The sequence below is a fragment of the Prionailurus bengalensis genome, chromosome B4, assembly GCF_016509475.1.
Source record: "Prionailurus bengalensis isolate Pbe53 chromosome B4, Fcat_Pben_1.1_paternal_pri, whole genome shotgun sequence".
In the NCBI taxonomy this organism is placed as follows: domain Eukaryota; kingdom Metazoa; phylum Chordata; class Mammalia; order Carnivora; family Felidae; genus Prionailurus; species Prionailurus bengalensis.
This window is the reverse complement of record NC_057358.1, coordinates 135,701,029-135,727,969: the sequence shown is the minus strand read 5'-3', so window position 1 is coordinate 135,727,969 and position 26,941 is coordinate 135,701,029. Positions and strand designations below refer to the sequence as shown.

The window sequence follows — 26,941 nt, the reverse complement described above, 5'->3', positions numbered from 1 at the left end:
GTGCCAGACCGTCCCGGGGCCGGGGTGGAGAGTCTCCCGTGTCTCAAGGTGGTGGCCGGGGGGGGGGTCACGGGCTGACGGGGAGGCTGGGCCCAGAGCAGGGGGGACAACAGGGCGAGTGGGGGGTGGACCCGCAGGAGGGCCCGGTGGTGGGGGGTGGGGGCCAGGGCGCAGCAGCCGCGAGGACCCTCGGAAGTTGTGAAGGTTCAAGCACATCACTGAAATGCCTGCACGGCGTTTAGCTCGGGTCACAGCTGGGGACGGGGGCTGGGGAGGTTAATGCAGATGTTCCAGGCCCGGGTTCCAGTCCTGGCGCTGCCCCGACTCGGCTGCATGACCTTCAAGGGACAACCGTGTGAGCCTCGGCTTCCTCATCTGTTAAATGGGGCAATCGGATTATAAAGCCCCAGGGCGGGCGGCCGGGAGGCCCCGGAGCTCCCCATGCCCGTCGGCCGGCGGTCCAGCCGCGGCGCCGGGAGCAGCGGGGACGCGCGGCCCGGGGAGCCGGGACCCAGCAGGGGCGGCGGGCGGCGGGCGGGCGGGGCGGCTCTGACCACGCCCGGGCCGGAGGGGCGGCGCTCCGGCCGCCGGACTCCGGGCACTGCCTCCCGCCGCCGCCCCGCGGGGCCAGCTCGTCCGCCGCCGCCGCCGCGGGAGCCGGAGGTACCGGGGGCCGCGCGCAGGGGGCGGCGGGCGGGGGCGCCGCGGGGGGGAGGGGGGAGGGTGGGCTGCGGAGGGGCGGGGAGGGCCCGGCCGCCGCCCGGGCCACCTGTTCCGGAGGGACGCCAGGGTGCGCGCCGACTGGGCGCGGCGGTCCCCGGCCAACTGCGCCCCGAAGTTGAGCGCGGCGGCGGGACCGGGAGCCTGGCCGGCGAGGGGAGGGCGCGCCGCGCCCGGGAGCCCTCGGAGCAGCGCCGCCCGGGCCGGGGTCCTGCGCCCGCCGAGAGGGGCCGAGGGGGCGGGAGGCCCGGGGCCGAGCCCCGCTGCGCGGCGACCTGGGGCGCGGGGCGCGGCATCCCCTCGGGAGGCCTCGCCGCCGGGCGGGGCTCGCCCCTGGCCCCGGACGGGGTGCGGCTGGGAGAGGGGCGGGAGCGGCCGGCTGGAGGGGAGACCGCCCGGGGCGGGAGGCGTCGGCGCGGGGTGGGGGGAGGATGCTGAGGCTTCGGAAGCGCCCAGGTGGGGGGAGGGCCCTGCAGGTGGAGAGAAGGGCCCGAGCTCTTCTTCCCCGGGGATCCGGACCCGGCGACGAACCGTCTTTCCGGCTTGCTTCGCCCCCTCCCTCTTCTCCAGACGGGAAACACTGAGTGGGATCTGCTCTGTGCTCGGGAGAGGCTCTGGCGGGGAGGTCCAGTCCCCTCCGCTGCTCGCGGAGCCCCCTTGCCTCAGTTTCCCCACCTGACACCGCGGAACAGAAGTTCCCACCTCCTTGACAGACTCAGCCGAGCCCCTGGCACCGAGAGGGTTAAAAGCCATCTTCCCCCGCACCCACCCCTCTCCCTGGAGGACACCGTTTCCGTCTCCCCCAGATCCTCAGGGATTGCTCCAGCTGGCCACTTGGGGGTCCCCAAAAGCAGGGCCCACGTTGGCCAGGACTACACCCTGCATACCTAGGCCTGCACACCCTGTTCCCACAGGGATCCCCTAGGGGTGTCCCCCAGTCAGGTCCAAATACAAAAGGAAAGAAAGGGAGGAGCTGAAAGGTGGAATCTTCCCGGGGTTCATCTTCCTCCCAAACTTGTTCCTAGTGTCTCGAATGCACGTCCCTGCTTGTCTGCCAGGACAGCTCTATATTGGAGTCCAAACTCCAAAACAGAAATTCTTAAAAATGCACCTCCTCTCCTTGTACCAACCGAAGCCCTTTCAGCTGCCTAGAAAGGTCTAGGTGAAAGGTCCAAATTGGAACGAGGGCAGAGTAAGACCAACTGGCCGCCGGGGACGTTTGCAACCAGACTGGAAGAAAGGGCAGATGAGAAAGGGAAGCTCGAAATGTGGAAACAGCTCTTTCCTCCCCTATCTCTCCCTCCCTGCTGGCTGCTGCCCCTCCCGGCTCTCCCTCCTCTCCCTCTCCCGCCTCTCCCTCCCCGAAGGGCGGGCAGGCGGGTGGGGTATGAGTCTCCTGGCCTCAACCAAGGTCTGCGCCTGCTGTGCTCTCCTGAATGCATTTCTTCCCAACCGTTACCCCCTAGGTGAGCTCACAGCTCCTGCTAAACACCCCCCCCCCCCAATTTTCATTGTTCCCCTCCTCTTCCAGATTGGAAACTTCTGGAGGGACAGAACCTCGCCCGAAACCCAGTGCCCAGCCCAGCACGTAGTAGGTGCTCACTAAATGTTGCTTGAGTGAATTAACTGTGAGAAATAGGGGAAGATTCCATATTTGCATCACCTGGAGATACCTAATCGTTCACATTCACCATTTCGCCAAACTTTCAAAAATACTTTTTTAACGTAGTTGAGTATACCTTGTCTATATGAAAACTTCAAATGCCTCACCTCTCGCAAACACTTTTTAAAATATTTTTCAGCACTTGGATACGTTACATCATGTTAGTTAATAGACTTTATTTGGAAATTTAGGTGCTTTTCAATATTTGGCTCTTTGGGATGACGTTATATGGAACTTTCGCATTTATACATTGCCAGATCTTTCCTGGAAAGAGAATTACCTGGTAGTCACTGCATCTGATGTATAGGAAGTTCTAGAAGGGCTCTACCTAGAGCCAGCTGGCTCTGTAGAGGGCCTATACCATTCTGTACCTCCTCAGGCTGTGAGTATGCATTTCTCGTTATTTCCTAGAGGTGAAATTACTCTGAGTCAAAGAGTATGAATGTCTGGGATCTTTGTGTGATTTTTTTCCCCCAGTTTTTTTTTGTAAATTTATTTTTAACGTTTATTTATTTCTGAGAGACAGAGAGAGACAGAGCGGGAGTGGGGGAGGGGCAGAGAGAGAGAGGGAGACACAGAATCGGAAGCAGGCTCCAGGCTCTGAGCTGTCAGCACAGAGCCCGATGCGAGGCTCGAACTCCCGGACTGTGAGATCATGCCCTGAGCCAAAGTCGGATGCCCAACCGACCGAGCCACCCAGGCGCCCCCTCCACCCCGGTTTTACTGAGATATAAATGACAGGCAGCACTGTGTCTGATGAAGGTATACAGCACGATCTGGCATGCGTGAATTGCGAAATGGTTATCACCATATGTGTGTTTCTTATTCATTTGCTGGAGCTCATCCGTGAGGTCTTTGCCCCTCATCTGGTCTCTTGGTGGCAAAGACCTCCTCCCAGGTTATCATTTGCCTTTTGCTTTTGCTGCCACTGGTGTGTGTTTTTGAGGAGCACGTTTTTTATTTTTATTCTACTTTATCTGCTGTGGTGCTTTTCGATGACGGAGATGGCTGCATTTATGAGCTGACGGGAAGGAGCCAGAGGACGGAGCGGCTGAGTCCCGGAGGAGAGGCGGGTCCACAGGTTGAGGTCCCAGAGATGCAGGAGGTAGGGGTGTCTGGCACTGGTTGAGGGACCTTCTGAGCTGGTGAGGACAAGAGACGAAAGGGAAGGGCTGGACCGACACCTTAGGGACCGGCTTTGATCTTCATGTAGAGAGAGGCGGAAGAGCTCAGTGGAGAGAAGAGATGCTGGTCCTGAGGTCCCAGCTCCCAATGCTGTTTGCCAGCCTCATCCCCTGGGGTCCTCCCTGCTTCCCTGGGAGGTAGCAGGTGTTATCACCACCACCCCCCCCCCCCCCGCTTACAGACTGGGGGGGAGGGAAGGTGCCTTGCTCTGGTTCAGTCCGCTGATGAGCGGGGGGGGATGGGTTCAACGTTGGCCCTCCAACATTAACTGCGCGCCCTTGAGAACCGCTCTCCTCTTGGTGCCTCCATTTCTGGTAGGTATCAGGAAGCCGTGCCCATCTTAGTCCGAGCGAGTGTCCTTTCCTCTCCTGTCTGCCTGTTTGCTTTCCCTCTGGACGGATCCCCGTGGAAGCTGAGCTGGCCACGGGACTAGAAGACCCCTCCCCTTCTGCTTAGTGCCTGCACACTGTCCCCCGTGCCCACACCCGCACCCACCAGGAGCTGACTCCAGCAGGACACAGAGCACTTCCTGGAAGTCCCACCAGCGCCAGGTCTGAATGGACAGATGGTGGGGGGGCGCTGGGTGAAGAGGCAGGCACGTGAGGGCGAAGCGGGAGAAGTGATCTTCACGTTCACCCAACAGACTCGGTTTGGAAGAGCAGAATCTGTTGTCCCGGGTGTAGACACAGAGCCCAGAAAGGTCCCCACGGCTGCCCCCCCGCCCCCACCTCTCCGGGGTCCTCTGCAGTCCTCATTTGCACTTTCCATTGGGTCTCCAAGGCAACCTCCTGATTTGGGGGGCGGGCTTCCACGATTGAGCCCTTACCCGGTGTCAGACGCTGTTACCTGACCTTATTTAACCCCCTCGGTCACTCTGTGCCATTCTGCCCATTCTACAGGTGAAGAAACTAAGACTCAGAGTCAAGAGTCACGTGCCTTTTCTTTATTGCGGGGGGGTGGGGGACGTTTGAGGCTCCGGGGCCACAGCACTCCCGGGTGAACTTGGCCACGGGCAGACCCCTTTCACCTAGGGGAGGGGGTTCGAACCCCAGCGGTTCCCTCAACTCTTAAAACTGGTGGATACGAAGAGTGCCCGCTGGATACGAAGAGGGCTGGCGGGAGGCTTAAGTGAGTTACCGTGCGAAAGCCACTCTGGCCCGTGGCTGTGCACAGGAAGTCCTCAGGAAGTGGACGCTGACCACGTAGCTCCGCGCCTGTCACGGGGGAGCCAGTCACAAACGTCAACTCAAGCGCGCTCACCCCTCCCCATGCTGAGGGGATGACAGCGTGAGCTCTGGAAAGCCTTTCTGGAGGCCAGTTACTGTGCCGCATCTGTAAGTGCACATTCCATTTCCTTCGGCCCAAGCGGCTCATTTCGAGGAACCAGTCCTCCCGAAGCAATTAAGGATGTGCTCGAAGACGGGAGTGCGAAGACAGTCACCGCGGTGTCGCCGGTAAAAGCAGAAAGATGCAAACCACACTTCCGGCAGCCCGGACGGGAAGCAGGCGGGACGAAGGATGCGACTAACCACGCGAGGTGACGCGCGACCCTGGGAACTGAGGGTACGGGTCTGCGTTTGTGGGCGTGATAGGAGGGCAGAGGGCACGTGTGCTCTCGAGCGGGTTTGTTCCAGAACCGTTCGCGCGGCTCGATGAGTTTCAGGACGTGGATATCGCCCCGTAGGCACCACCACTCTCTGGTTTGAAAATACAGGGGCCCGGCGTGTCTCTGGGTGAAAAATAAAACAAGGTATAGAACAGCGCGGGGAATAGGGTCCCCTTCCGTGCGTATGCGGCTCTGTCTGTCCACGGCAGCCCTGTGTGTGGCAGGTGCGCGGAAAGGGACCGAAAAGGCTCCACCGGAACGCCGACGCGGGCACTCGAGGTGCCAAGGTCATGGGGAGGCTGGCCGTGGCACGTGCTTTCGCCTCAGGCCTTTAGTGACGTCACACTACCGTCCGCAAGAGAGAGTAAAGCAGGAGGTGTCGCTGCAGGGTGGTGACTGGACACGCCCTCTCTCTGTGGACACGTGGGGACAGTAGCCGCAGGCACGAAGACACAGCTAACGTCGCCCGTCACCCTCGCCGCCAGGAATGGCATTTGGGACTCTTAGCAAACGGCAGCTCATCTTACCTACTGTGGCTGGAGCTGCTGGGGCAGGGGAGGGGATGGGGGGGTGGCATTCTGGGAAGCAGGAGGCACATTTTACAGAAACTCGGAGTTCCCAGAGCCTGGCGGGTTTGAGCCATGGAGTTGATTTTCCTTTCAAGTTTTTACCGTCATTTTCAAGGGCTCCTGGAGCATCAGGATGGTTTTCCTTTATCCCTCCGTCATCACAAGTTTCTGGTCCACCTGCTGTCGCCAGGCCCTCCCTAAGTTCGTCAGGGTCACCTACAGCCTCGGAAGAGCGGCATCTGGCTCAGTGCCCCGAAGGCCCCAAGGCCAAATCACCCTGGCCATTCCCAGCGGGACTCCCCCGGGGCCCTGAGGGTCTGCCCGGGATCCCGGCTGTGGGCGAGGCCAGGCCTTGGGGTGAGGGCTGCTCATTTGGAAGGGAGCCACGAGGGCCTACTGTGTGCGGTGCGGGGGCCCCCGCCCACGGCCCACGGTGGGAGCTGTGCCAAAATCCAGGCAGCTTCCTGGAGGTCGCCTGCCCTGCTCGTCTAGGTCGGGAGAGACTCAGGGAGGAAGGGCTGTCTGAGAATTTGGGGCAGATATAATAACCTGGGTGCAAATCCTCCCTCCCATGCTTACTAGCCCCGCGGCATTGGGTGGGTCACTTTCCTGTCGGTCTCTCCGTTTTTTCTCATGTGTAAGATGGGGCCGTGGTGGTAGATACGAGGACACAGTAAAGGGTGGACGGTGCTTGGCAGGACGCCTCACACGTGGCACATTCTTGGCAAATGGCAGCTCTTCCCACATATTTCGGTTAAGAGGTTCCTGGACAGGGGAGCGCGGAGGGACGTTTTAGGGAAGGGAGGGAGCGTGTTGCAGAAATCCGGAATTCCCAGAGCCTGTTGGCTTGAGCAATGTGGCAGAGGTCAGCTTGGCTGGTCTGGAGGTTGTGGGCCCGGAGAGGGGCGGGGGGTGCTGGGGAAGTGCCCACAAGGCATGGGTGTTGCGGGGTGGGGTGGGGTGTGGAGACCTGCTGGGGTTCAAGGCCGAGGACAGAGTCCTGAGCTGGGCTGTGGTCACAGGGCTGAAGATGGGCAGGAGAGATGTGTCAGAAAGGTGTTGCAAGAGCGGCTGTCCCCCTGTGTCCCAGCCCTGTGCCTCCCTCTCCTCTGGATTATCCCCAAGAGCCTCGTAACTGCTTTCTTGTTGCCACACGTCTCCCTTGGTTTAGTCTCAAAAAGCATCCAGATCCTAAAGATCTCTTTAAGCATAAGGTACATTGTAGCCCCTTCCTCCTCAAAATCTCCCAAAGGCAGGGCTCCCGATCAGAGAGACAAGTCCTTCCAGTGGCCCTCAAGGCCCCCCATGACCCTGCCTCCTCATTATCTCTCTGACTTCCTGTCCTTCCTCCCACCTTGCTTACTCTGCTATTCCACCAATACCTCGGGCACACATGCCCCAGGGCCTTTGCACTCACTGATTTCCCTCCCTGGACACACTACCCGCCCCCCCACCCAAGGTAGCCCTAAGGCTTGCCCCCTCACTTCCTTCAGGTCTCTGTCGGCTTGTCAGAGAGGCCATCCCTTGCTGGTCTATGTAAAGTAGCACCCCTGCCCCTGGTCCTCCAGTCCAGTGTTCCTGCTGTATTTCTCAACCCAGCACATATTATCGCTTACTGTATTTCTTTATCCGTTCATTTTCTCCGCTAGGATTTCAGCTCCATGAAGCCGAAGAGTATCTGCTTTGTTCACTGCTGTCTGTGTTTCCAGACCTTGGAGTGGGGGGCGGCACATAGTAGGTGTTCAAGCATTTGTTGAATGAAGGACCAGGGTGCTCTGTGTGATGCCGAGGGCTGGCTGGGTTTCTTTCCAAGAAGACTTTTTGGTTATCAGCTTGAGCAGGAACTCTCTTATCTGTGAATTATCAGCCCCTTGGCCTTATTATCTGCCTGCGCTCTTGGCCTGACACCAAGGGGCAGGTGGCCCTGAAATACTCTGTCTAGAGAGGCCGATGCTGGCCATGAACAGAACTGGTGCTGGAGAAACCAGATTTGGAAGGTCTTTCTAGAAGGGTCCTTAGAGATGGTCTTTTCCAAGCTCTTTATTTTGCAGGTGGAGAAATTGAGGCTCAGAAATGGTGAGGGAGGCTGTACCCCAAGATCACAGAGCAAGTGTGTAGAAGACAGAAACCAGGCCCCTTGCTCAGGTAATGTGCAGTTAGCAAAGGCTGTTAAGAATACCGAGTGTGGGCTTTGCTCAGTGGCAGTATCGTAGCCAATGAGGTTCATCGGAGGCGCGATTATTGCTAATCGAAAGAATACCGAGTGTGGGCAGTTCTGTGTGTGCGTGCAAACCGCGTGGGGCAGGGTGGGCACTGTCTTTTGCTGCCAATTCGTTTTAATCTTGAATACGGTAAAAGAGGAAAAAGTCAAGCAACATGGAAACTTTCTTCCAAGTAGGGTGAACTCTGGACTCTTAACTCAGGCCAGCGTTTCTTTCTTTCTTTTCTTTTTCTTTCTTTTTTTTTTTTTTTTTAAGTTTATTTATTTACTCTAGGAGAGAGAGAGTATGTGTGAGCGAGAGAGGAGCAAAGAGAGAGGGAGAGAGAATCCCAAACAGACTCTCCGCCGACAGCACAGAGCCCCACGTGGGGCTCGATCCCACAAACCGTGAGATCAGGACCTGAGCCGAGATCAAGAGCCAGATGCTTAACTAACTGAGCCCCCCAAGGCCAGAGTTTCTAAATGCCTTTTCCATGGGCATTGCATTTGCAGGCGTGGTTTGTTTTTTTTTTTCCTGTGCCAAAATCCAGGCAGAGTGGAATCCACAGAGTGGAAGATTTAATATTGTTAAGATAACAATTCTCCCCAAATTGGCGTACGGATTCAGTGCAATCCCCGTCAAAATCCCAGCAGTTTTGGGTAGAGATTGATCGGCTGATTCTAAAATTGACACAGAAGTATGAAGGACCTATCGTGGCCAAAACAGTTCTTAAAAAAAAGGACAAAGGGTGGGAGGGATACCTGATTTCGAGACTTATCATAAAGCTGCAGGTATGAAGTCCGTGTGGTCTTAGCACAAGGGTGGACCTGTCGTTCAATTAGCAGCATTTGGAGTCCAGAAGCAGACTCCCGCTTAAACAGCAGATTGGTTTTTGACCAGAGTGCCGAGGTAATTCAGCGTGGGAGCAGACATTTCCGGACTAGCGCTGGAAAAACTAACTATCCCTACGGAAAACAATGAGCCACAGTCTTCCCTCATATCACACACAAAAATTAACCGAGAATGTAGCCTAGACCTAAGTGCTAAAGGCACCAGTTTTGCTTAAAGCCGGGCATGATTTTATCCGATGAAGAGTTTTCTGCTACCTGTTCCTCTGTGATCTCTGGGCAGAGCAAGCGACCGATGCAGAAAGCTCACCACGCCCTGCCACCGGGGCACTGCAGGGGGTCCTGGCAAGTGCATGTGTGGACATGCCAAGACAGCAAAGGTGTAGGAATCCAGATTTCGTGGTGGCTTGTGCTGCCTGAACTGAGCAGAAAGCTCGGGGACGGTGACTTCACCCTATGCTCCTGAGAAGCCAACCCCAGGCAGCCCGATCTTCAGTCCAGCCTCCGGTGCAGAGGGGCAGTGACCCTGGCAGGGAGGGATGGCCTCGGGAAGAGAGGAGAGGTCTAAGACTTGGGGGCAGATCTCCCTAGGGGGAAATCGTGTCTCCCAGGCTTTGGGAAGGTGGCCTTTCCTCTCTCGGGACCCGTGAACACTCAGGTACTTTAATATGAAAAGTCAAAGGCGTGTGACCTTAATTTGTACCCACAGATGGTGAGGCAGGACGTGTCAATTACACTTTCTACCAACTGTAATCTGTATCCACACATGGCTTACAGTTTGCAAAGGGCATTTCCCTGGTCAGTGACCGTATCTGATCTTGGCTTTGTGGGCCGTTTAGGGATCATTTACTCACTCGTTCAGAATATATATATTTATCTATCTACACCTATCTACCTATATATCGAGCCCCCGCTTCGTGCTAGCGTCCGTGCTGGCCACGAAAGACGCAACAATGAGTCACAGCAGACTTGGTCCCTGCCCTCTGGGAGCTGACATTGTTTTTCATGGCATCAATGTGTAATCAGTGCCGTCGAGAAAGACCTTGGGTTGTTTTTCATCGTTTGCAATCGAGAACCAACCTGTGACCTGTACAAATGGCACTTATCTACGGATAAATTCACAGACTGGGATGGCGTGGCAAAGGGGTTTCGGTGGATGTCATTCAGTTGCCCTCCACCACTGGACTGGTACCATCTGGAATGCCTCCCGGCCGTGTGCGAGATGCCTGTTTGCTCCCAGCCTGGCCAGAAGAACGTGTGGTCGAAGTTTTGGATTTTTGCCAATCTGACAGGTGAGAGATGCTATCTGAGTGTTTCAATTTGCATTTCTTTTACTTACAAAAAGATCCTCCCTCTCGCTGACAGATTAAGGGTCCTGTTTTGCCTGTGCCAAAGCTGCCCTTGGCCTCTTTTTCTTCTCTGTGTTGTTGGTCGTTTTCTCCTTGACTTCTGGGAGCTCTTTAGAGGTTAGGAAAAGTGGACCTTTGGGACCCGAGGGGCACAAAAGTTCTCCCAAGTAGTTCTTTCTACTTTGACTTCCCTGATGGTGTTTTGGAGGAGGACACAGATCAGTTGGCATTTTCAAGGAGTCGAGTTTATTCATCTGTTCTTTTATGGCTTCTGGATGGATTTCCTACGTAATTAAGAAAACTTTCCCAACTCTGAAGTTACAAAGGAATTCACCCATGTTTTGTTCTGCATGTTTATGGGGTTTATTATTTTCCATTTGGAGTTTATCCTGGGGCATGTTCTGAGAGGTGAACCAAGCTTCTACTCCACCTGCCCAACACCTTAGAAGACCCATTTAACTTTACTGATTGGAGATACTGCCTTTACTGGATATGCGAGCACTTCATTATTGCTGTGATAGGTTTTGTTTCATTGTCCTGTTTGTTCGTTTGCTAAGACTGCACTGTTTTTGTTTTCTGGGGTGTGTGTGTGTGTGTGTGTGTGTGTGTGTGTGTGTGTTTATTTATTTTTATTTTTATTTAAAAAAATTTTTTTTTTTCCAACGTTTATTTATTTTTGGGACAGAGAGAGACAAAGCATGAACGGGGGAGGGGCAGAGAGAGAGGGAGACACAGAATCGGAAACAGGCTCCAGGCTCTGAGCCATCAGCCCAGAGCCCGATGCGGGGCTCGAACTCACGGACCGCGAGATCGTGACCTGGCTGAAGTCGGATGCTTAACCGACTGCGCCACCCAGGCGCCCCTGTGTGTGTGTGTTTAAGACTGCATTGTTTTAGGGGTGCCTGGGTGGCTTAGTCTGTTGAGCATCTGACTCTTGGTTTCAGCTCAGGTCATCATCTCATGGTTCGTGAATTCGAGCCCCGCATAGGGCCCTGTGCTGACAGTGTGGAGTCTGCTTGGGATTTTCTCTCTCTTTCTCTCTCTGCCCTCTCCGTCTCTCTCTCTCTCTCTCTCAAAATAAATACATGAACTTAATTTTTTTTTCAAAGACTGCATTGTTTTAATTATTGAAAATTCATAGGAGCACGTGGGCACAGTCACGTCTGACTCTCGATTTGGCTCAGGTCATGATCTCACAGTTCATGAAATCAAGCCCCTCATGGGGCTCTGTGCTGACAGCAGAGTCTGCTTAGGAGTCTCTCTCTCCCTCTCTCTCTGTCCCTCCCCAGTTCACACATGCACACTTGTACTTGCTCTCTCTCTCAAAATAAATAAACATGAAAAAAAAAAGAAACTTCAGAGTGTGTTTTAATATCTAAAGCACTCCAGCCCTTCCTCATTTTTTCCTCTTTCTCACGGTTTCCCTATGGGTCTTGGCTTGTTTATTTTGGTATATGAACTTCAGACTCAGTTTGTAAATTCCAGACTCACACATGTGTCTTTGGTTTTGTTTCCCTTGCTTGTGGAGAGGTATCTAGAAAAGGGTTTCAAGAGCTGAGATCAAAGAAATCACTGCCTGTGCTCTCTTCTAGGAATTCTATGGTTTTGTGTCTCACATCTAGGTCTTTGATACATTTTGAGTTTATTTGTGTGCGTGAAGAAAGCGGCCCAGTTTCATGCTTTTGCATGTGGCTGTCCCGTTTTCCCAACACCATTTCTTGAAGAGACTGTCTTTTCCCCGTCACGTATTCTTGCTTCCTTTGTCGAAGATTAAGTGGACATACGAACGGGGGGTTATTTCTGGGCTCGCTATTCTGTTGCATTGATCTAGGAGTCTATTTTTGTGCCAGTGCCATACTGTTTTGATGACGACAGCTTTGTAGTGCATCTTGACATCTGGGATTGGGAAACCACCACCTTTGGTCTTCTTTCTCAAGATTGCTTTGGCTACTCGGGGTCTTTTGTGGTTCCATCCAAATTTTGGCATTATTTGTTCTAGTTCTGTGAAAAATGCTGTTGGTATTCTGATAAGGATTGCATTAAATCTGTAACTTGCTTTGGGTAGTGTGGACATTTCAACAATATTGGTTCTTTTGATCCATGAGCATAGAATTCCTTTCCATTTCTTTGTGTCATCTTTGATTTTTGTCATCAGTGTTTTATAGTTCTCAGAGTATCGATCTTTCACGTCCTTGGGTAAGTTTATTACTAGGTATTTTATTCCTTTTGGTACAATTGTAAATGGGATTGGTTTCTTACTTTCACTTTCTGCTACTTCATTATTTGTGTGTGGAAATGCAACAGAGATTTCTGTATATTAATTTCTGTATGTCTTATGACTTCACTGAATTCGTTGATTAGTTCTAATAGTTTTTTGTTTTGTTTTGTTTTTGTTTTTGAAACTTTAGGTTTTCTCTTTATAGTATCGTGTCATGTGCGAATAGTGAGAGTTTTTCTTCTTCCTTACCAATTTGGATGCCTTTTATATCTTTTTCTTGTCTGATTGCTGTGGCTAGGACTTCCAGCACTGTGTTGAATAAAAGTGGTGAGAGTGAACGTTCTTGTCTTGTTACTGACCTTAGAAGAAAAGCTGTTTTTTACCATTGACTGTGATGTTAGCTGTGGGTTTTTCATATATGGCCTTTATTATGTTGAGATATGTTCCCTCTAAACCTGTTTTGTTGAGGTGTTTTTTTTTTAACGTTTATTTATTTTTGAGACAGAGACAGAGCATGAACAGGGGAGGGGCAGGGAGAGAGGGAGACACAGAATCGGAAGCAGGCTCCAGGCTCTGGGCCATCAGCCCAGAGCCCGATGCGGGGCTCGAACTCACGGACCATGAGATCGTGACCTGAGCCGAAGGCGGACGCTTAACCGACTGAGCCACCCAGGCGCCCCTGTTGAGGGTTTTTATCATGAACGGATGTTGTACTTTCTCAAGTGCTTTTTCTGCATCTGTTGAGATGATTGTATGGTTTTCATCCTTTCCCTTGTTAATATGATGTGTCATGTTGATTGATTTTTGGATATTGAGCCACCCTGGCCTCCCAGGAATAAATCCCAGTTGATCATGCCGAATGCTTTTTTCCCCTGCCCCTCCCAAGGATTTTTTAAATATATTGTTGGATTCAGCTTGGTAATATTTTGTTGGCAATTTTTGCATCTATGTTCGTCAGAAATATTGGCCTATAGTTTTCTTTTTTTCTGTAGTATCTTTATCTGATTTTGATGTCAGGGTAAAGCTGGCCTCATAAAATGAATTTGGAAACTTTCCTTCCTCTTTTATTTTTTGGAATAGTTTAACTATTTAAAGAATAGGTATGAACTCTTTCTTAAACCTTTGGTAGACTTCGCCTGTGAAGCCATCCAGTCCTGGACTTTTGTTTGTTGGGTTTTTGTTTTTTATTTATTTATTTATTTATTTATTTATTTATTTATTTTATTACTGATTCAGTTTCATTGCTGGTAATCAGTCTTTTCAGATTTTCCACTTCTTCCTGATTCAGTTTCGGAAGGTTATATGTTTCTAGGAATGTATCCATTTTTTCCAGGTTGTCCAATTTGTTGGTATGTCATTTTCCATAGTATTTTCATATAATTCTTTGTGTTTCTGTGGTGTTGGTTGCTATTTCTTCTCTTTCATTTCCGGTTTTGTTTATTTGAGTCCTCTCTCTTTTTTTCTCAGTGAATCCAGCTAAAGGTTTGTCAGTTTTGTTCTCAATTTTAGTGAACGCTTCATCAACTCTTGAGAACAAAGTGTGTTGCCTGTTATGAAGATAGAGAGTTTGATACAGTGTAGAACCTCACTGACCATTTATTTACATCTTCTGAATTCTCATTTATATTTATTTCTTGGGTTAAGAGTGGTGACTTAAGGGGTGCCTGGGTAGCTCTGTTGGTTAAGCGTTCGACTTCGGCTCAGGTCATGATCTCACACTTCGTGGGTTCGAGCCCCGTGTCGGGCTCTGTGCTGACGGCTCGGAGCCTACAACCTGCTTCGGATTCTGTATCTCCCTCTCTCTCTGCCTCTCCCCCACTCCTGCTCTGTCTCTGTCTCTCTCTCAAAATTAAATAAACATTTAAAACATTAAAAAAAAGAGTGGTGAATTAAAATCTCTTATTAGTGTGTTTCAATCTATTTATCGTAGCATTCTGTAATTTCTAATTCCTGAAAATTGCTGCTGGTATGTTGTGAATTATACCTTTTAGCATTATTATTGGCCCTTCTTTGGCTCACTTACTGATGGTTGCTTGAATTCTCAGTCTGATATTAAGATTATGGCCCCAGCTTTCTTTTTGTTTATACTTGGTTTTATATTTTTCCTCTTTCTTTTGCTTTTAACCATTCTAAATCATTTTGATGTATATCTCTTAAATACAGGATAGAGCTGGGTTTTGCTTGGGATCTAAATAAAAAAATATTTTTCTTAGTAAAGGTAAGCGAGGCAAGCCTGTTTATATATATTGATGCGACAGGTGTCTGGTATTCTTTCCATCATGTTGTGTATGTATGTGTATGTCTTTGCGCACGTGGGAGGGCTATATTCTTTATTCTTTCACTGTGTTTAAAAAAAAATCCCTCTGATATTCGGGAAAGTTTGTATTTTTGTTCTAGTGGCTACATTTATATTGACACCCTTATATAAAATACTCTTAGTTTCTTTTTTCTTTAGAGAGTCTCTGTTGTTTCTCTTCTATGAACAACAATAAACTTAACGGGTTTCCTTTCTCTTGTGGCTGCCCCATTTCAGCTGATACTGTACTGAGTGATTAAGGCATATCTTCTGTCAGTTCTAAAGCCTCAGAGAGGCCTTTAAAGTCCTTTAAAGTACCTTTAAAGTCCAGAGATTTGGGGGCACCTGGGTGGCTCAGCTGGTTGAATGTCCGACTTCGGCTCAGGTCACAATCTCACGGTTCGTGGGTTCGAGCCCCGCATCGGGCTCTGTGGAGACACGCTCAATGTCTGGAGCCTGCTTCCGATTCTGTGTCTCGCTCTCTCTCTCTGCCCCTCCCCTGTTCGTGTTCTGTCTCTGTCTCTCGAAAATAAAATAAAACATTTTTTAAAAAAATTAAAGTCCAGAGATTTTACTGTTACACGTCTCGGGATTCACGGTTCCGGGTCACCGCTGTCTAACGCACGGTGTGCCTTTCCATTCATGGGATCAAGTCTCCCCCTATTTCAGGTAAGTTCTCCTGAATTATAATCGCAAATATTTCTTCTAGCCATTGGCGTCATTTTCTTCCTCAGGAGCCCTGGCCGCACGTTTGTTGGCTCCCCTCTGCTGCCTGTGCCACCTCGTGTCTTCAGTTCTAACATCTCCTTGATGATTTCTGTTGGATTTTCTTGACTTCTTCTCCCTTTCCTGTTTGTATCTCTTGCGATACTTTGTATGGAGCCCGTGCTCCCGTGTGTCTCCGGCCGTTTGGTTTTCATTTCCGAAGTGTTTTTGTTATCGCCTTCTAATTCTTTCCTGAGGTCTGTCAGTCCTCACACATCATCCTCTTCTCTTGCTTTCACTTTGCCTAATTGTTTCTTCTCCAGCTCTTGTACCTTCTGCTTTTTGGTCTGCCTTCATGGCTAGAATTACTTTTTAAAGTTGTTGTTGTTCTCATTGTTTTAAATTCATGCTGTAATTTTGTATTCGAATTTTTATTTGTTTTGTGGTGATTTTTTTTTTAATTTTTTTTTCAACGTTTATTTATTTTTGGGACAGAGAGAGACAGAGCATGAACGGGGGAGGGGCAGAGAGAGAGGGAGACACAGAATCGGAAACAGGCTCCAGGCTCTGAGCCATCAGCCCAGAGCCCGACGTGGGGCTCGAACTCCCGGACCGCGAGATTGTGACCTGGCTGAAGTCGGACGCTTTACCGACTGCACCACCCAGGCGCCCCTGTGGTGATTTTTTTAAAAAAAAAATGTGTATTTATTTTTCGAGAGAGAGCAAGCTGGGGAGGGGCAGAGAGAGAGAGAGAGAGGGAGAGAGAAATCCCAAGCAGGCTCCGCTCTGTCAGCACCACCAGATGCCACGTGTTTTGTGATTTTTTTTAAGTTTATTTATTTATTTTTGAGAGAGAGAGAGAGAGAAAGCACGAGCAGGGAAGGGGCAGAGAGAGAGGGAGAGAGGGAATCCAGGCTCCATGGTCAGTGCAGAGGCCGACACGGGGCTCGATCTCACCAACCGTGAGTTCATGAGCTGAGCCAGATCATCATCAACTGACTGAGCCACCCAGGTGCCCCATGTGGTGATATTTTCACAGTGAATTTTCTTAACTGTAGTGAATTTTCTTAACTATAGTGAATTTCTTTTTAAAGTTTATTTATTTTTGAGAAAGAGACAGAGTGCTAGTGGGAGAGGGGCAGAGAGAGAGGGAGACACAGAATCCGAAGCAGACTCCAGGCTCTGAGCTGTCAGCCCAGAGCCTGACGCAGGGATCGAACTCACAAACTGTGAGACCGTGACCTGAGCTGAAGTCGGCCGCTTAACCGACTGAGCTGCCGAGGCGCCCCCAACTATAGTGAATGCTTAAACTATAGTGAATAGTTTCTCTACATAGGAGAACATTAGTGTTCCTTCCCCTTTTCATTCTTGTAGCTTCCTTATATGGACACTGTGTTTATTCCTTTCACCATTGTTTTTTATATTCAAATCGGTTGAATTTTCCTGGATCAGCGTTTAACAGGAGGTTTTGGTAGAAATTGGGAGACAGGCCAGGCAAATTCTCTAAGTTTCTCTGTTGAAAGACTCCCTCCTCTGCTTTTATGGAAATGGATTGTTCCTTTAAAATGCAACCCTTCTCAGGACCCAGTGCTCTTTTGCCTCACAGAACCCAACCGGGTTCAAGGGGACACCTGCCTCCATCCTTGAACTCTCCTGGTTCATGCAGGCTACATCTCTCTTCTGACTTACTCGTCTTCCTTTTAGAAGTGGCGATCTCTCCGATCTTCCACTTCCGGGCCCCCCCACCCCCTCCCCCCGTTCCTCCCCACCTCACCGCTGTATCTGCTGGACTCGGGTCCAGCTTTGCGAGTTGGAGTTTACGGGTTTTTCGTGCCCCGGTTTCGCTAAAGCTGTAGCTTGTGGCTTATTTTCTCTTTCCTGTGTTGCTCTGTATGACATCAGCAGGGGGGGGAAAGATCCAGAACCCAGAATCTGCCTTATTCCTATTGGAAAAAGAAGTCTCTACCTCCCTACCTCCCTGGCTTTAGAACATCTTGTAGGCTCTGGAGGAGGAACATTTTATAACCTCCATTCTGAAAACGGCCATTTTTACGAGGATCACTTTCTAATAACGGTAACTCCTACTTCTTCAGTAGAAATACTCATTTACTGGGGCACCCGGGTGGCTCAGTTGGTTAAGCTTCTGACTTCGGCTCAGGTCATGATCTGGCAGTCTGTGAGTTCGAGTCCCATGTTGGGCTCTGTGCCGACAGCTCGGAGCCTGGAGCCCGCTTCGGATTCTGTGTCTCCCTCTCTCTCTGCCCCTCCCCCATGCACGCGCGTGCTCTGTCTCTCTGTCTCTCTCAAAAATAAATAAACATTTAAAAAGTTTTTAAAAAGAGAAGAATTTATTTATGCCCTGAAAGATGGGAGGGGGTGTGCAGGGACAGGACAGCGGACCCTTCAAGCAGGGTTTCCAAGCTCTAGGTATTGATTTTTCCCATCAAAGAGGGTCTGAGTTCCTGATCCTGTCCTGTCTCCAGAAGTGTCCCTGCTTTCAATTTGGCAGACTCTTCCCACGTCCCCCCCACCCCGTCTCTGTGTCTGTGGAAAGTGCAGGATGTACCAGTTTCAAACACAGCGGGATCCAGATGTAAAGATGATGTCATCATGCCTCTCTCTCTCCGTCTCTTGGCTCTGTTGCCTCTGGGCCGGCTTCAGCCTCAGCCAGGCTCTCCCCTCCGGCTCGGGCCTCATCTTAGAGACCCCACTGGAAAGCTCCTGACTCTGCTTGGCCCGCACTGGGTTACATGCCCTGCCCCCAGCTACTCACTGTGGCTGGAGAACGTGACATTAGGCAGATCTGAATCTGTGCGGCCCCCAAGAGCTAGAGAGTGGGGTCTGTGGGGCAGAGGTGGTCCCTCAAAGGCAATCAGGATACTCTTATCAGCAGAGGGGGGACGGATGCTGGGCAGGCAAAGCCTGCCACCCCATGTCCACTGGGACTCCCCAGTGCTGTCCTGCCACGCAGAGAGGCCCCCCCCAGGCACATTCTCCACGGAGCTGCCATTTCAGGGATGTTCCAGGCCCTGTGTGACCTGAGAGGGGCTCTGAGTCTCCAGGGCAGAGAGACACAGAAAGGAGGTGTCGTGGGGTGGATAGTGGCCTCAGAGAAGATTGGCACGTCCTAACCCTGCGGCACGTGAATGTGACCTCCTTTGGGAAAAGGGTCTTTGCAGGCGTTACTAAGTTAAGGATCTTGAGTTAAGGAAGTGACCCCGTGTTAGTGAGGTGGGCCATAAGTACAATGACAAGTGTCCTTGCAAGAGACAGAGGGGAAGACCGCGTGAAGACAGAGGCAGAGATTGGAGGAAGCGGCCACAAGCCCAGGAGTGCCTGGAGCCACCAGAAACTGGGAGAAGCAAGGAACGGTTCTCCCCCGGAGCCCGAGAAGGTCCCGCTGACACCTTGGATTTAGACCTCCACTCTGCAGAGCTGTGAGAAGATACGCGTCTGCGTTCAGCCTCAGAGCTGTGGTCATCAGTTTCTGCAGCCACAGGAAGCCGATACAGGATGCTGATCAGAGTGTCGCACATCTCCTTGGTTTGGTGGTTTGAGACTTCTGCTGGGCTGTCAGCCTCCTGCAGCTGCTCGAGGAAGGCCCGGGGAGGGGACGTGTCTTGCAGAGGGGTAGGAAGAGCTCCCTAAGGGTGCCAGTTCCACTCTCTGCTGCTGCGAGACCCTGGCCAAGTCCCTTACCGTCTCTGGGCCTCTGTGTCCCCCTTGGGATATCAGACTCTCCAAGGGCCTAGCCCTGGAACCCCAGGGACAGTGAGCACCTATCCTGGTAGTAGGTCGTTCAGGAAGTGTGGACTGTGTCTGACCATTGCCGCGACCCTGTTCTGTCTGGGTCGCGGTCAGCCAGCAGTGGGCTGAGCTGGGCTGGACCTGGGAGCCGAGGGAAGGGCAGAGGGAGATGCCCCTACTGTGGGCCGTGAATGAATGACGACCTTCAGGTAGTGGGGCCATTCCAAGGCCCTGGGCTGGTCCCTGATGCTGACGCTCCTGACGTGGGGCCCCCAAAACTAATGCAAGGGCCAAACCCACAGGGAGCGGTCAGGCCTTTGGCCCTTTGGCCTGCCGGCTGTGTGCTTCTCGCCCTCATGTCCTGCCTGAGATGGATCATGGGGGGCTGGGAGGGTCCCTGAGGATGGGGAGCCACAGAAGAGCTCAGGGCAGGGAAGTGGCCACAGTTGACCAGCTAACTGGAAATCTCTCCCCGGTGCAGGGCTGAAAGCGTTAGGCAGGGAGGCAGGAGGAGGAGCAGTGTGCCAGGCTCCACTGACAAGGGTCAGGACTTGAGCCACAGCTGCGAGGCCCATCCAGGGGGGCCAGGAGCATGCTTCGGGCCTGAGGTCACACGGGTATTTGGCTGTGGCCAACTTGGCCCCGCGCGTCGTTTCTATTCCTGGGTCTTGGGCTCGAGCACCAAATACGGTGTTGCTCGGGGCCGGTACTGTCCCCTGCGGTCGGCGCGGGCTCAGGTGGCAAATCCCGTCTCCCCAACAGGCCCAGACCCCACCCCACCCCACAGAAGGCCCAGATCACCCCAGCGCCTCGGGACCCCCGAGCAGCCAGGACCTTGCTCGCTCCGACTGTCTGTCCCCTGCTCCGTGTGGTTCACACTGGGTTAAAAATACTCAAGACCAAAATAGCCTCCCCTCGCAGGCGAAAACCAGGGCGGGGGAACACAAGGTTCTTGATGTATATTGGCCCTGCCACTCCTGGCCCAGCCGCCGACCCCCAGGTCCCTCACACAGGCGCTCAACTGCTTTATTCGGTCACGTGCTGATTTGCTGGCTCACTGACTTATTCACTCATTCATTCACTCATTCGTTCATTCACTCGCTGATCATTCACTCATCTCCTTCGCTCACTCGCTCCCACCTTCATTCACCCACCCGCTGAGTCACTCACTCCCCTGGTATTTGTTAACCACCTTCCAAGAGTCATCTCTTCTAGATGCTGAACAAAAGGCAAAAAATACCTGTCCTCGTGGGGTTATGCTCCAAATAAGTAACCCAAACAAACGAGTACCAAATGTCCAGGATGCTCGATTAGGTGCCACGAGCTCCACAGGGGACTATGGAAGGGCGGGGGAGGCATGATTTTTGAGGACGAGAGGGAGGTGAGGGAACGAGCCAGGTAAACACCATGGGAAGAGCATTCCAAGCCGAGGGAACAGCAAGTGTGCAGGCCCTGAGATGGCAGCACGGGGGTGGGCGGTGGGGTTGAGAAGGAGTGAGGAGGCCAGGCGTGGCTGGGTTAGGGCAAGTGGGGTGTGAGGTCAGGGATGGGGGCACCTGGGCGACCGGGGCCTCCCACATCACTGAGGGTCTGAACAGAGGAATGACGTGACCTGGCTTGTGTTTTTGAAGGGTCCCTCTGGCGGCCAGGGGAGTGAGTCAGTGAGTGAGCGGGTCCACGAGAGGATGAGTCAGGTTGTGTGTCCCTACTATGCGCCAAGGACCGAGCTGGGCTCTGGGGAGGGCAGGTGTGCAGGCGCCCTTGGCGGTATGGAGGCCCATCTGGCTAAGGCCCCTCCATCAGTGTGACCTCTCCAGAAGCCACCTGCCCTGGCCCCGCTGGGCCCTTTGCTCCATTTCAACTGTGACTAGTGCATTTCCAGATGGTCCCCCCACACGCTGAGAGCTCCTCCAGGGCAGAGCCGCACCCAGCTCTCCCTTTCTCCCAAGTACATTCCCTGTGGGGCCGAGACAGTCAACAAATCAAGGAACATCCCCCCCTGTGCGGCTGGGGGCTGACTCCGTGAGCCCGCCACCCCCCTCACTCTGTGTCTCGCTGTGTCTTACAGATGGATTTGTGGACGCGGAGAGCTTGTGGAAGGGCCGTGTTCCTGTTGGCAGAGAAGGTTGGCTGCTGAGCCAGGGCGTGTCTCCAGGAGGGCTGCCCGGCTGCCCAGATCCCCACCTCGCCGCCATGGGCCGCCCAGGCTGGTCAGTTACCAGCCAGTGACATCATCATGGTTCCCGGCCCTCCACCAGGAGGGCCGGCCAGTTGCTCAGTCTCGCTCTCAGGCCAGGAGATCCGTCTGTCCTGGGGAAGGGGTGACTCCAGCTCCCCTTAGCCTGCGGGCCGCACCCAGTCCCCCCCGCCCCTCTGTGTCCAAGTTTCCTGGCCGCTGAAGGAGAAATGATACAACTACCCCTGGGGTTACTGAGAGCCAGAGGGGGTGTGCGTGGGGCACCAAGAATTTAGAAGGCACTGAGTACACGGTGGCCAGGATCCTGCGGAAAGCGAGAACAGCCCCGGCGAATGTGCACGGAGTCCTCAAAGTGCCAGGCGCGCTCCCAGGTCCCCTCTGCCGGTTCTCTCCCGGGCCGGATGGTGCAGTGGTGAGAGGGTGCACTCTGGAGCCAGATGGCCTGGCTTCCAAGCCCTGCCCTGCCACTTGCCTACCGTGGGACTGTATGTGAGCTTACCAGACTTCTCAGTGCCTCGGTTTCTTCACCTGTAAGATGGGGCGATGATCGCCTCTGCAAAGGGTGGTTGGGAGGGTTTAAGAAGCTGACTGTGTGTGAAGTGCTGAGCAGGTCACCTGGCACGTGTGTGGTGACGACCAACCCTTTAGTGGGTTCCAGTGTTCCCGTCCTGAAGGTGGCAAATCTGAGCTGAGTGCGTTGCCCCAGGTCTTAGCTGGTTCAGGTACACGTCAGGTCCCGTGCCTCCCAGATGCTCCTATAGTCCTACCCTTGGGGACAGAGCCCAAGCCTGTTTTATTCCCCCAGCGACCTGCCGGGCCCCCAGGATGTTCTTAGCTGCTGGCCAAGTGGACATCACCAAGAGAGGGTGAGGGTCCAAGGGCAATAGTCCTGGGCAAGGTTACGGGCTACGGCACAACCTCCCCGCCCCTCTCCCTCCAGACCTGCGTCTGTAAGTTGCACAGCCCAGGGCAGGGGCTGGGGAAGCCAGGTGCCCAGGAGACCCCACTGCGTCTGAGGCAAGGGCTTTAGGACCCAGCACGCATCCCCCTGTGTCCGGAGCCCACCCGTCCTGCAAGCTTGCCAGCCAGCCCCTTAGCAGCCAGCGCCCAGGCCGCCGGAGCCCCAGGCTTCTCTGCAGAAAGTCCCCAAGGCTGCTTGGCCGTCTGCCTCCTCGGCGCTGTTCCAGCCGGTCTGTGGAGCTGAATGGGGCTGAGGGGTAAAGCGCTAGGCTTCGAATCACAGGCTGCCAGCGGCCCGAGGGGGACCGGCCTCACCCGGCCAAGGGGCCTGTGTGCCGCGTGCAGGAGCATCACCTCTGACAACCCTCGTGGGTGCCGGAACCCCGGCCTGGGCCCGCGATGGCCACGTGTCGTAGATAGCACTGGCTGCGTCCTTGGCAAGCTCACAGGTGTGTCACAGAGAGCGAAAGGGACTCTGCCCAGACCTCGACCCCGTGGCCTGCTTTTCCAGCTTTCCCAGGTGAGGAAGGAGATGGGACTCTGCGACCAGCGGGCCCCAGGGCTTCGGAAGCCAGCATCGGCCGGGGCCAGTGTCTGTGGGAAGCGTTTGCTCGGGCTTAGGGAGGTGGCAGCCTGCCCTGATGTGCTGCTCGTCTCTTGCAGACCAGCCAGTTCCCGCTGGAGGCTCCTGGGGTCATCTGGGGAGAACATGTCCAGGCCCCCTGACTGCCTGCTGCGGCTGCTCCGGGGAGCCCCGAGGCAGCGGGTCTGCACGCTGTTTATCATCAGCTTCAAGTTCACGTTTTTCGTCTCCGTCATGATCTACTGGCACATCGCGGGAGAGCCCGGCGGCCAGAGGGAGTTCTCTAACCTGCCTGCCGACGTCCCCTGCCCCCGGCTGGTGCCCCCTACGCCGATCTCCAGCACCCCGCCTCCGGGCAACATCTTCTTCCTGGAGACCTCAGACCGGACCAACCCCAACTTCCTTTTCATGTGCTCCGTGGAGTCGGCGGCCAGGGCTCACCCCGAGTCCCGGGTGGTGGTCCTGATGAAGGGGCTGCCCGGCGGGAACGCCTCCCTGCCCCGGCACCTGGGGCTCTCGCTTCTGGGCTGCTTCCCCAACGTCCACGTGCTCCCGCTGGACCTGGAAGAGCTGTTCCGGGACACGCCGCTGGCGGCCTGGTACGCGGCCAGGCGACGCCGGTGGGAGCCTTACCTGCTGCCCGTGCTCTCCGACGCCTCCAGGATCGCGCTCCTGTGGAAGTTCGGGGGCATCTACCTGGACACGGACTTCATCGTCCTCAAGAGCCTGCGCAATCTGACCAACACGCTGGGCACTCAGTCCCGCTACGTCCTCAACGGGGCCTTCCTGGCCTTCGAGCGCCACCACGAGTTCATGGCGCTGTGCATGCGAGACTTCGTGGCCCACTACAACGGCTGGATCTGGGGCCACCAGGGCCCGCAGCTGCTCACGCGGGTCTTCAAGAAGTGGTGCTCCGTCCGCAGCCTGGGTGACAGCCACGCCTGCCGCGGGGTCACCGCCCTGCCCTGCGAGGCCTTCTACCCCGTCCCCTGGCAGAACTGGAAGAGGTACTTCGAGGACATCAGCCCCCAGGAGCTGCGCCGGCTGCTCAACGCCACCTACGCCGTCCACGTGTGGAACAGGAAGAGCCAGGGCACCCGCTTCAAGGCCACGTCCAGGGCACTGCTGGCCCAGCTCCACGCCCGCTACTGCCCCACGACACACGAGGCCATGAAGATGTACTTGTGAGGGCCCTGCCGGGCCCTCCCCCCCCCCCACCCTGCGCCCCACCCGGGCGTCCTGATGGAGAGGGGCACCCGGTCACCTTGCCCCGGGGGAGGCGAGACGGGGCGGGGGGGGAGCGGCAGCCAGAATGAGCTGGAGTGAGCCGGGTGAACATCTGGGTCATCTGGACGGCACACCAGAGCCGTCGTGAACACCAAAGCGTCTTCCAGGGCATCACAGGGAAGCCAGGCTGGTGGGGGCTGAGGTGCCCACCACGGGGGCATGGAAAAACCCAAGAAAAGGGGGGAGGAAGGAGAGGGGAGCTCCTGAGGAGCAGGGGGAGGCAGCCTGTAGGAGAGCCGGGGGTGCAAACCCAGCCTCGTGAACCCAGGTAGGTGCCTGGCTCTTTTCTGCCTTTGGTTTCTTTCTCAGCAGCACTGAGACATGCAGAGCCGGCCTGGGGAGCCCTTTGGGGGAGGCCTGCCTGCCTACCCCGATTCTTTCTTCTTTCCAGAGTTGTTGCAAGGGTGAGATGTGCCAGCTGGCCACCCCAGGGCATGGGGGCGTGGAGTTCTTTTGGCTCAGGAAAAGCATTTTAAGGAAAACACCCCCCCCACCCACGATCAACACATGATAATAATAAATATAATAAAAGTGACGCCCTGACATCAAGTGCTTGGTGGTTGATGAAACGAACCCGCTCACACAGCCCACATTAGCCCCATCCTGCAGATGGGGAAGCATCTGGGGCTGGAGGGGGTTGGTGACAAGCTTGAGGTCACTCAGCCTGCCCAGAGAGCAGAGTCTAGAGACCCAGCAGTCAATAAGCTGACAGCCTGGGGGTGGGGTTGGCGTGGGGAGCCTGCGTTCCTACCCTTTACCCCCGGTGCATAACCTAAATGAGGCCAAATGAGATGCCCCCAAGAGCCCATTACCAGAGTAGGGCCATGCTGCCCCCGGCCCGTGGGGTCCCTCCTGCCTCACCTTGGATGCCTGGCCAAGATCCCGGGAGAGACCAGAGGTGCCCTGCTGGCAGCCCCAGGGCTGGGCCAGAGGAAAATGCTCTCTGCCAGGTGAGGCCCCAGCTGGTTGGTGTTGAGGAAGCCGTCTCTGAGAGCTGGGCATTCTGGTCAGCCTGGAGAAGCACTCCCCCTGCGGGGCCACGATGCTGCCAGGGACTCGGGCTCGGCAGGCTGCACCCTGGCAGCCAAGGGGCAGGTGTTTAGAGACCCCTGGATTCTGCCTGCAGACCCTCTTGGGCAGCCTTATTAGGAAGTGAGCTCCCTGGCTCTAGGGGTACTCAAGAACAGGAGATATTTTGGTGAAAACAATGGATTCTATGTAAGTAATTTCTCCAACCACAACACCATTCACCTATCTTTTCATTTTTTTTTTAGAACGAGCAGGTTTTACTTCAATAATGGAAATTCTATAACTGTATATACTTAGGCAGGTAAGGTGCCCTCCTAGGATCAAGCATCGGTTAATCAGCCATTTAGCCGTTGTGTGTGAGTGCCTACTGGGTGACCAGCACGCAGAGGTGAACAGACGACGTCACTTGCTCACCCTCAGCGCCTCCGTGGGCCTAACTCGGGCCCAGCATTACTGATCGCTGGTCCTGCCTCCCTCTGCAGCCTTCAGCATGGCCCTCCACTCCAGCCAAACTGCATAAGCTTGACTCCCCTCCCTCTCTATTGGCCTCTCTGTGCCTGTATTGCCCTTCCCATCCATCTTCACCAACAGACTCTTCCTGTTCCTTCCCATAAGGCTGACGTCCCCTCCGGGAAGCCTTCTCTGACTGCCCTTCCTGTGGCCCCACAGCTCCCAGGCATCTTTGACTACTATTGGATTCTTGGCCCGTCCCCAAAGATCTTGAAGGGCAGCGGCTTGTCAAAGCCTCTCAGGGCTGTCGCTGAGTTTGGGCTCAGGCTCCCAGTGAGGCACATCCATGTAATTTTCGGCGGGGGTGGGCATGGGGGTGCCTCAAGAGGTTCCCAGAAGTCCATGCAGAGCTGAGGGACCAGCTCTGGGTCCCCTCTCCCCGGGGAGGGGTGCATCAGTAAGATCGTTGGGGCCTCGGCCACCCTTGCCACCTTCTAATCCGCCAGGCCAGGCCAGAGAAGCTGAAGCCAGTTCTGCAGGAGCACAGCCTGGCCAAATGTTCACAGACCTCCTAAGAGGACCCCATTCTGGAAATGGGGCCCAGGAGGCAGCCTCGGCTTCCAGACTCTCCTCACATCATGCCAGGCGGGGCCAAGAACGGGAGAACTCTCAGATGCTCCTGGCATCCTTTCTCTGAGAAAGTGGGCGGGGGAAGGCGGAGGGGGCACACAGGCGATTTTTCCTCTTCCGCGTTCTACAAAGGACCCTCCATCCATCAGCCTGGCAGTTGGGGGACTGGACCTCAGCCTGACCCACGCCCAGCCTCTTAATGCGGCAGATATAAACCAGTCAGGATCCAGCTGGCCAGAAATAACAGCAGCGGCCTGGAGAAAAGAGGCCGAGAGGATGGGTGTGGGCAGGCAGAGGTAAGGGGAAAAGGCTGATTCATCCCCTGGCTGTGAGGCCGGAAGATGCCACCCTCGCCACCCAGCCTGGAGGACCCCAGCCTCCTCCACCCTCCCTGGTGCTCTGTTCTTGCATGGTTATGACGATCAAATGGGCCAGCGCGGCGCCTGGCACGGAGTACGTTTCTATGTTACACCCCTCCCCCAAAGTGCTCCCTGGGGAAACTGAGGCTTAGCACGTGGGCAGCAATACCGAGATTCGAACCCAGCCCTGGGCTGGCCTGAGGCCTGAGCTCCAAGCAGGGAGGAGGTAGGCTGGGGACGCTGGAGAGGGCTCTTCCCTTTTTTTTGGAGAGGGTTCTTCCTGACCTCCCAGGGCAACACCCACAGAGCAGAGCTCCCGCCTCCCCACCCACCCCCTGC

General features: G+C 54.3%; 1 protein-coding gene and 1 pseudogene across 6 annotated transcripts; both read left to right on the top strand.

Annotated features, from left to right (window-relative positions):
- The first annotated feature begins 629 nt into the window (after positions 1–629).
- A4GALT (alpha 1,4-galactosyltransferase (P blood group)) lies at positions 630–24,679 on the top strand. 6 transcript variants are annotated; one of them, XM_043562798.1, is made up of 3 exons: positions 630–663; positions 21,176–21,232; positions 22,928–24,679. In XM_043562798.1, the coding sequence occupies exon 3, from the start codon at positions 22,974–22,976 to the stop codon at positions 24,033–24,035; it is 1,062 nt and encodes a 353-aa protein (XP_043418733.1). In that variant the 5' UTR covers positions 630–663; positions 21,176–21,232; positions 22,928–22,973; the 3' UTR covers positions 24,036–24,679. The 6 variants fall into 6 exon arrangements, with proteins under 6 accessions (XP_043418733.1, XP_043418734.1, XP_043418731.1 ...); XM_043562799.1 differs by lacking the exon at positions 630–663 and adding an exon at positions 7,601–7,888; XM_043562796.1 differs by lacking the exon at positions 630–663 and adding an exon at positions 7,608–7,888 and having other exon boundaries at positions 21,176–21,317.
- On the top strand, positions 7,931–8,102 carry LOC122474085 (annotated as a pseudogene).
- Positions 24,680–26,941: the final 2,262 nt, after the last annotated feature.

Excerpts from the sequence above, each read along its gene's own strand:
- A4GALT (XM_043562795.1), top strand. The coding sequence starts at position 9,993 with ATGCCTCCCGGCCGTGTGCGAGATGCCTGTTTGCTCCCAGCCTGGCCA. Across the intron at positions 10,085-21,175 it reads GATTTTTGCCAATCTGACAG|ATGGATTTGTGGACGCGGAG; the intron begins GTGAGAGATGCT and ends TGTGTCTTACAG. Across the intron at positions 21,233-22,927 it reads TGTTCCTGTTGGCAGAGAAG|ACCAGCCAGTTCCCGCTGGA; the intron begins GTTGGCTGCTGA and ends CGTCTCTTGCAG.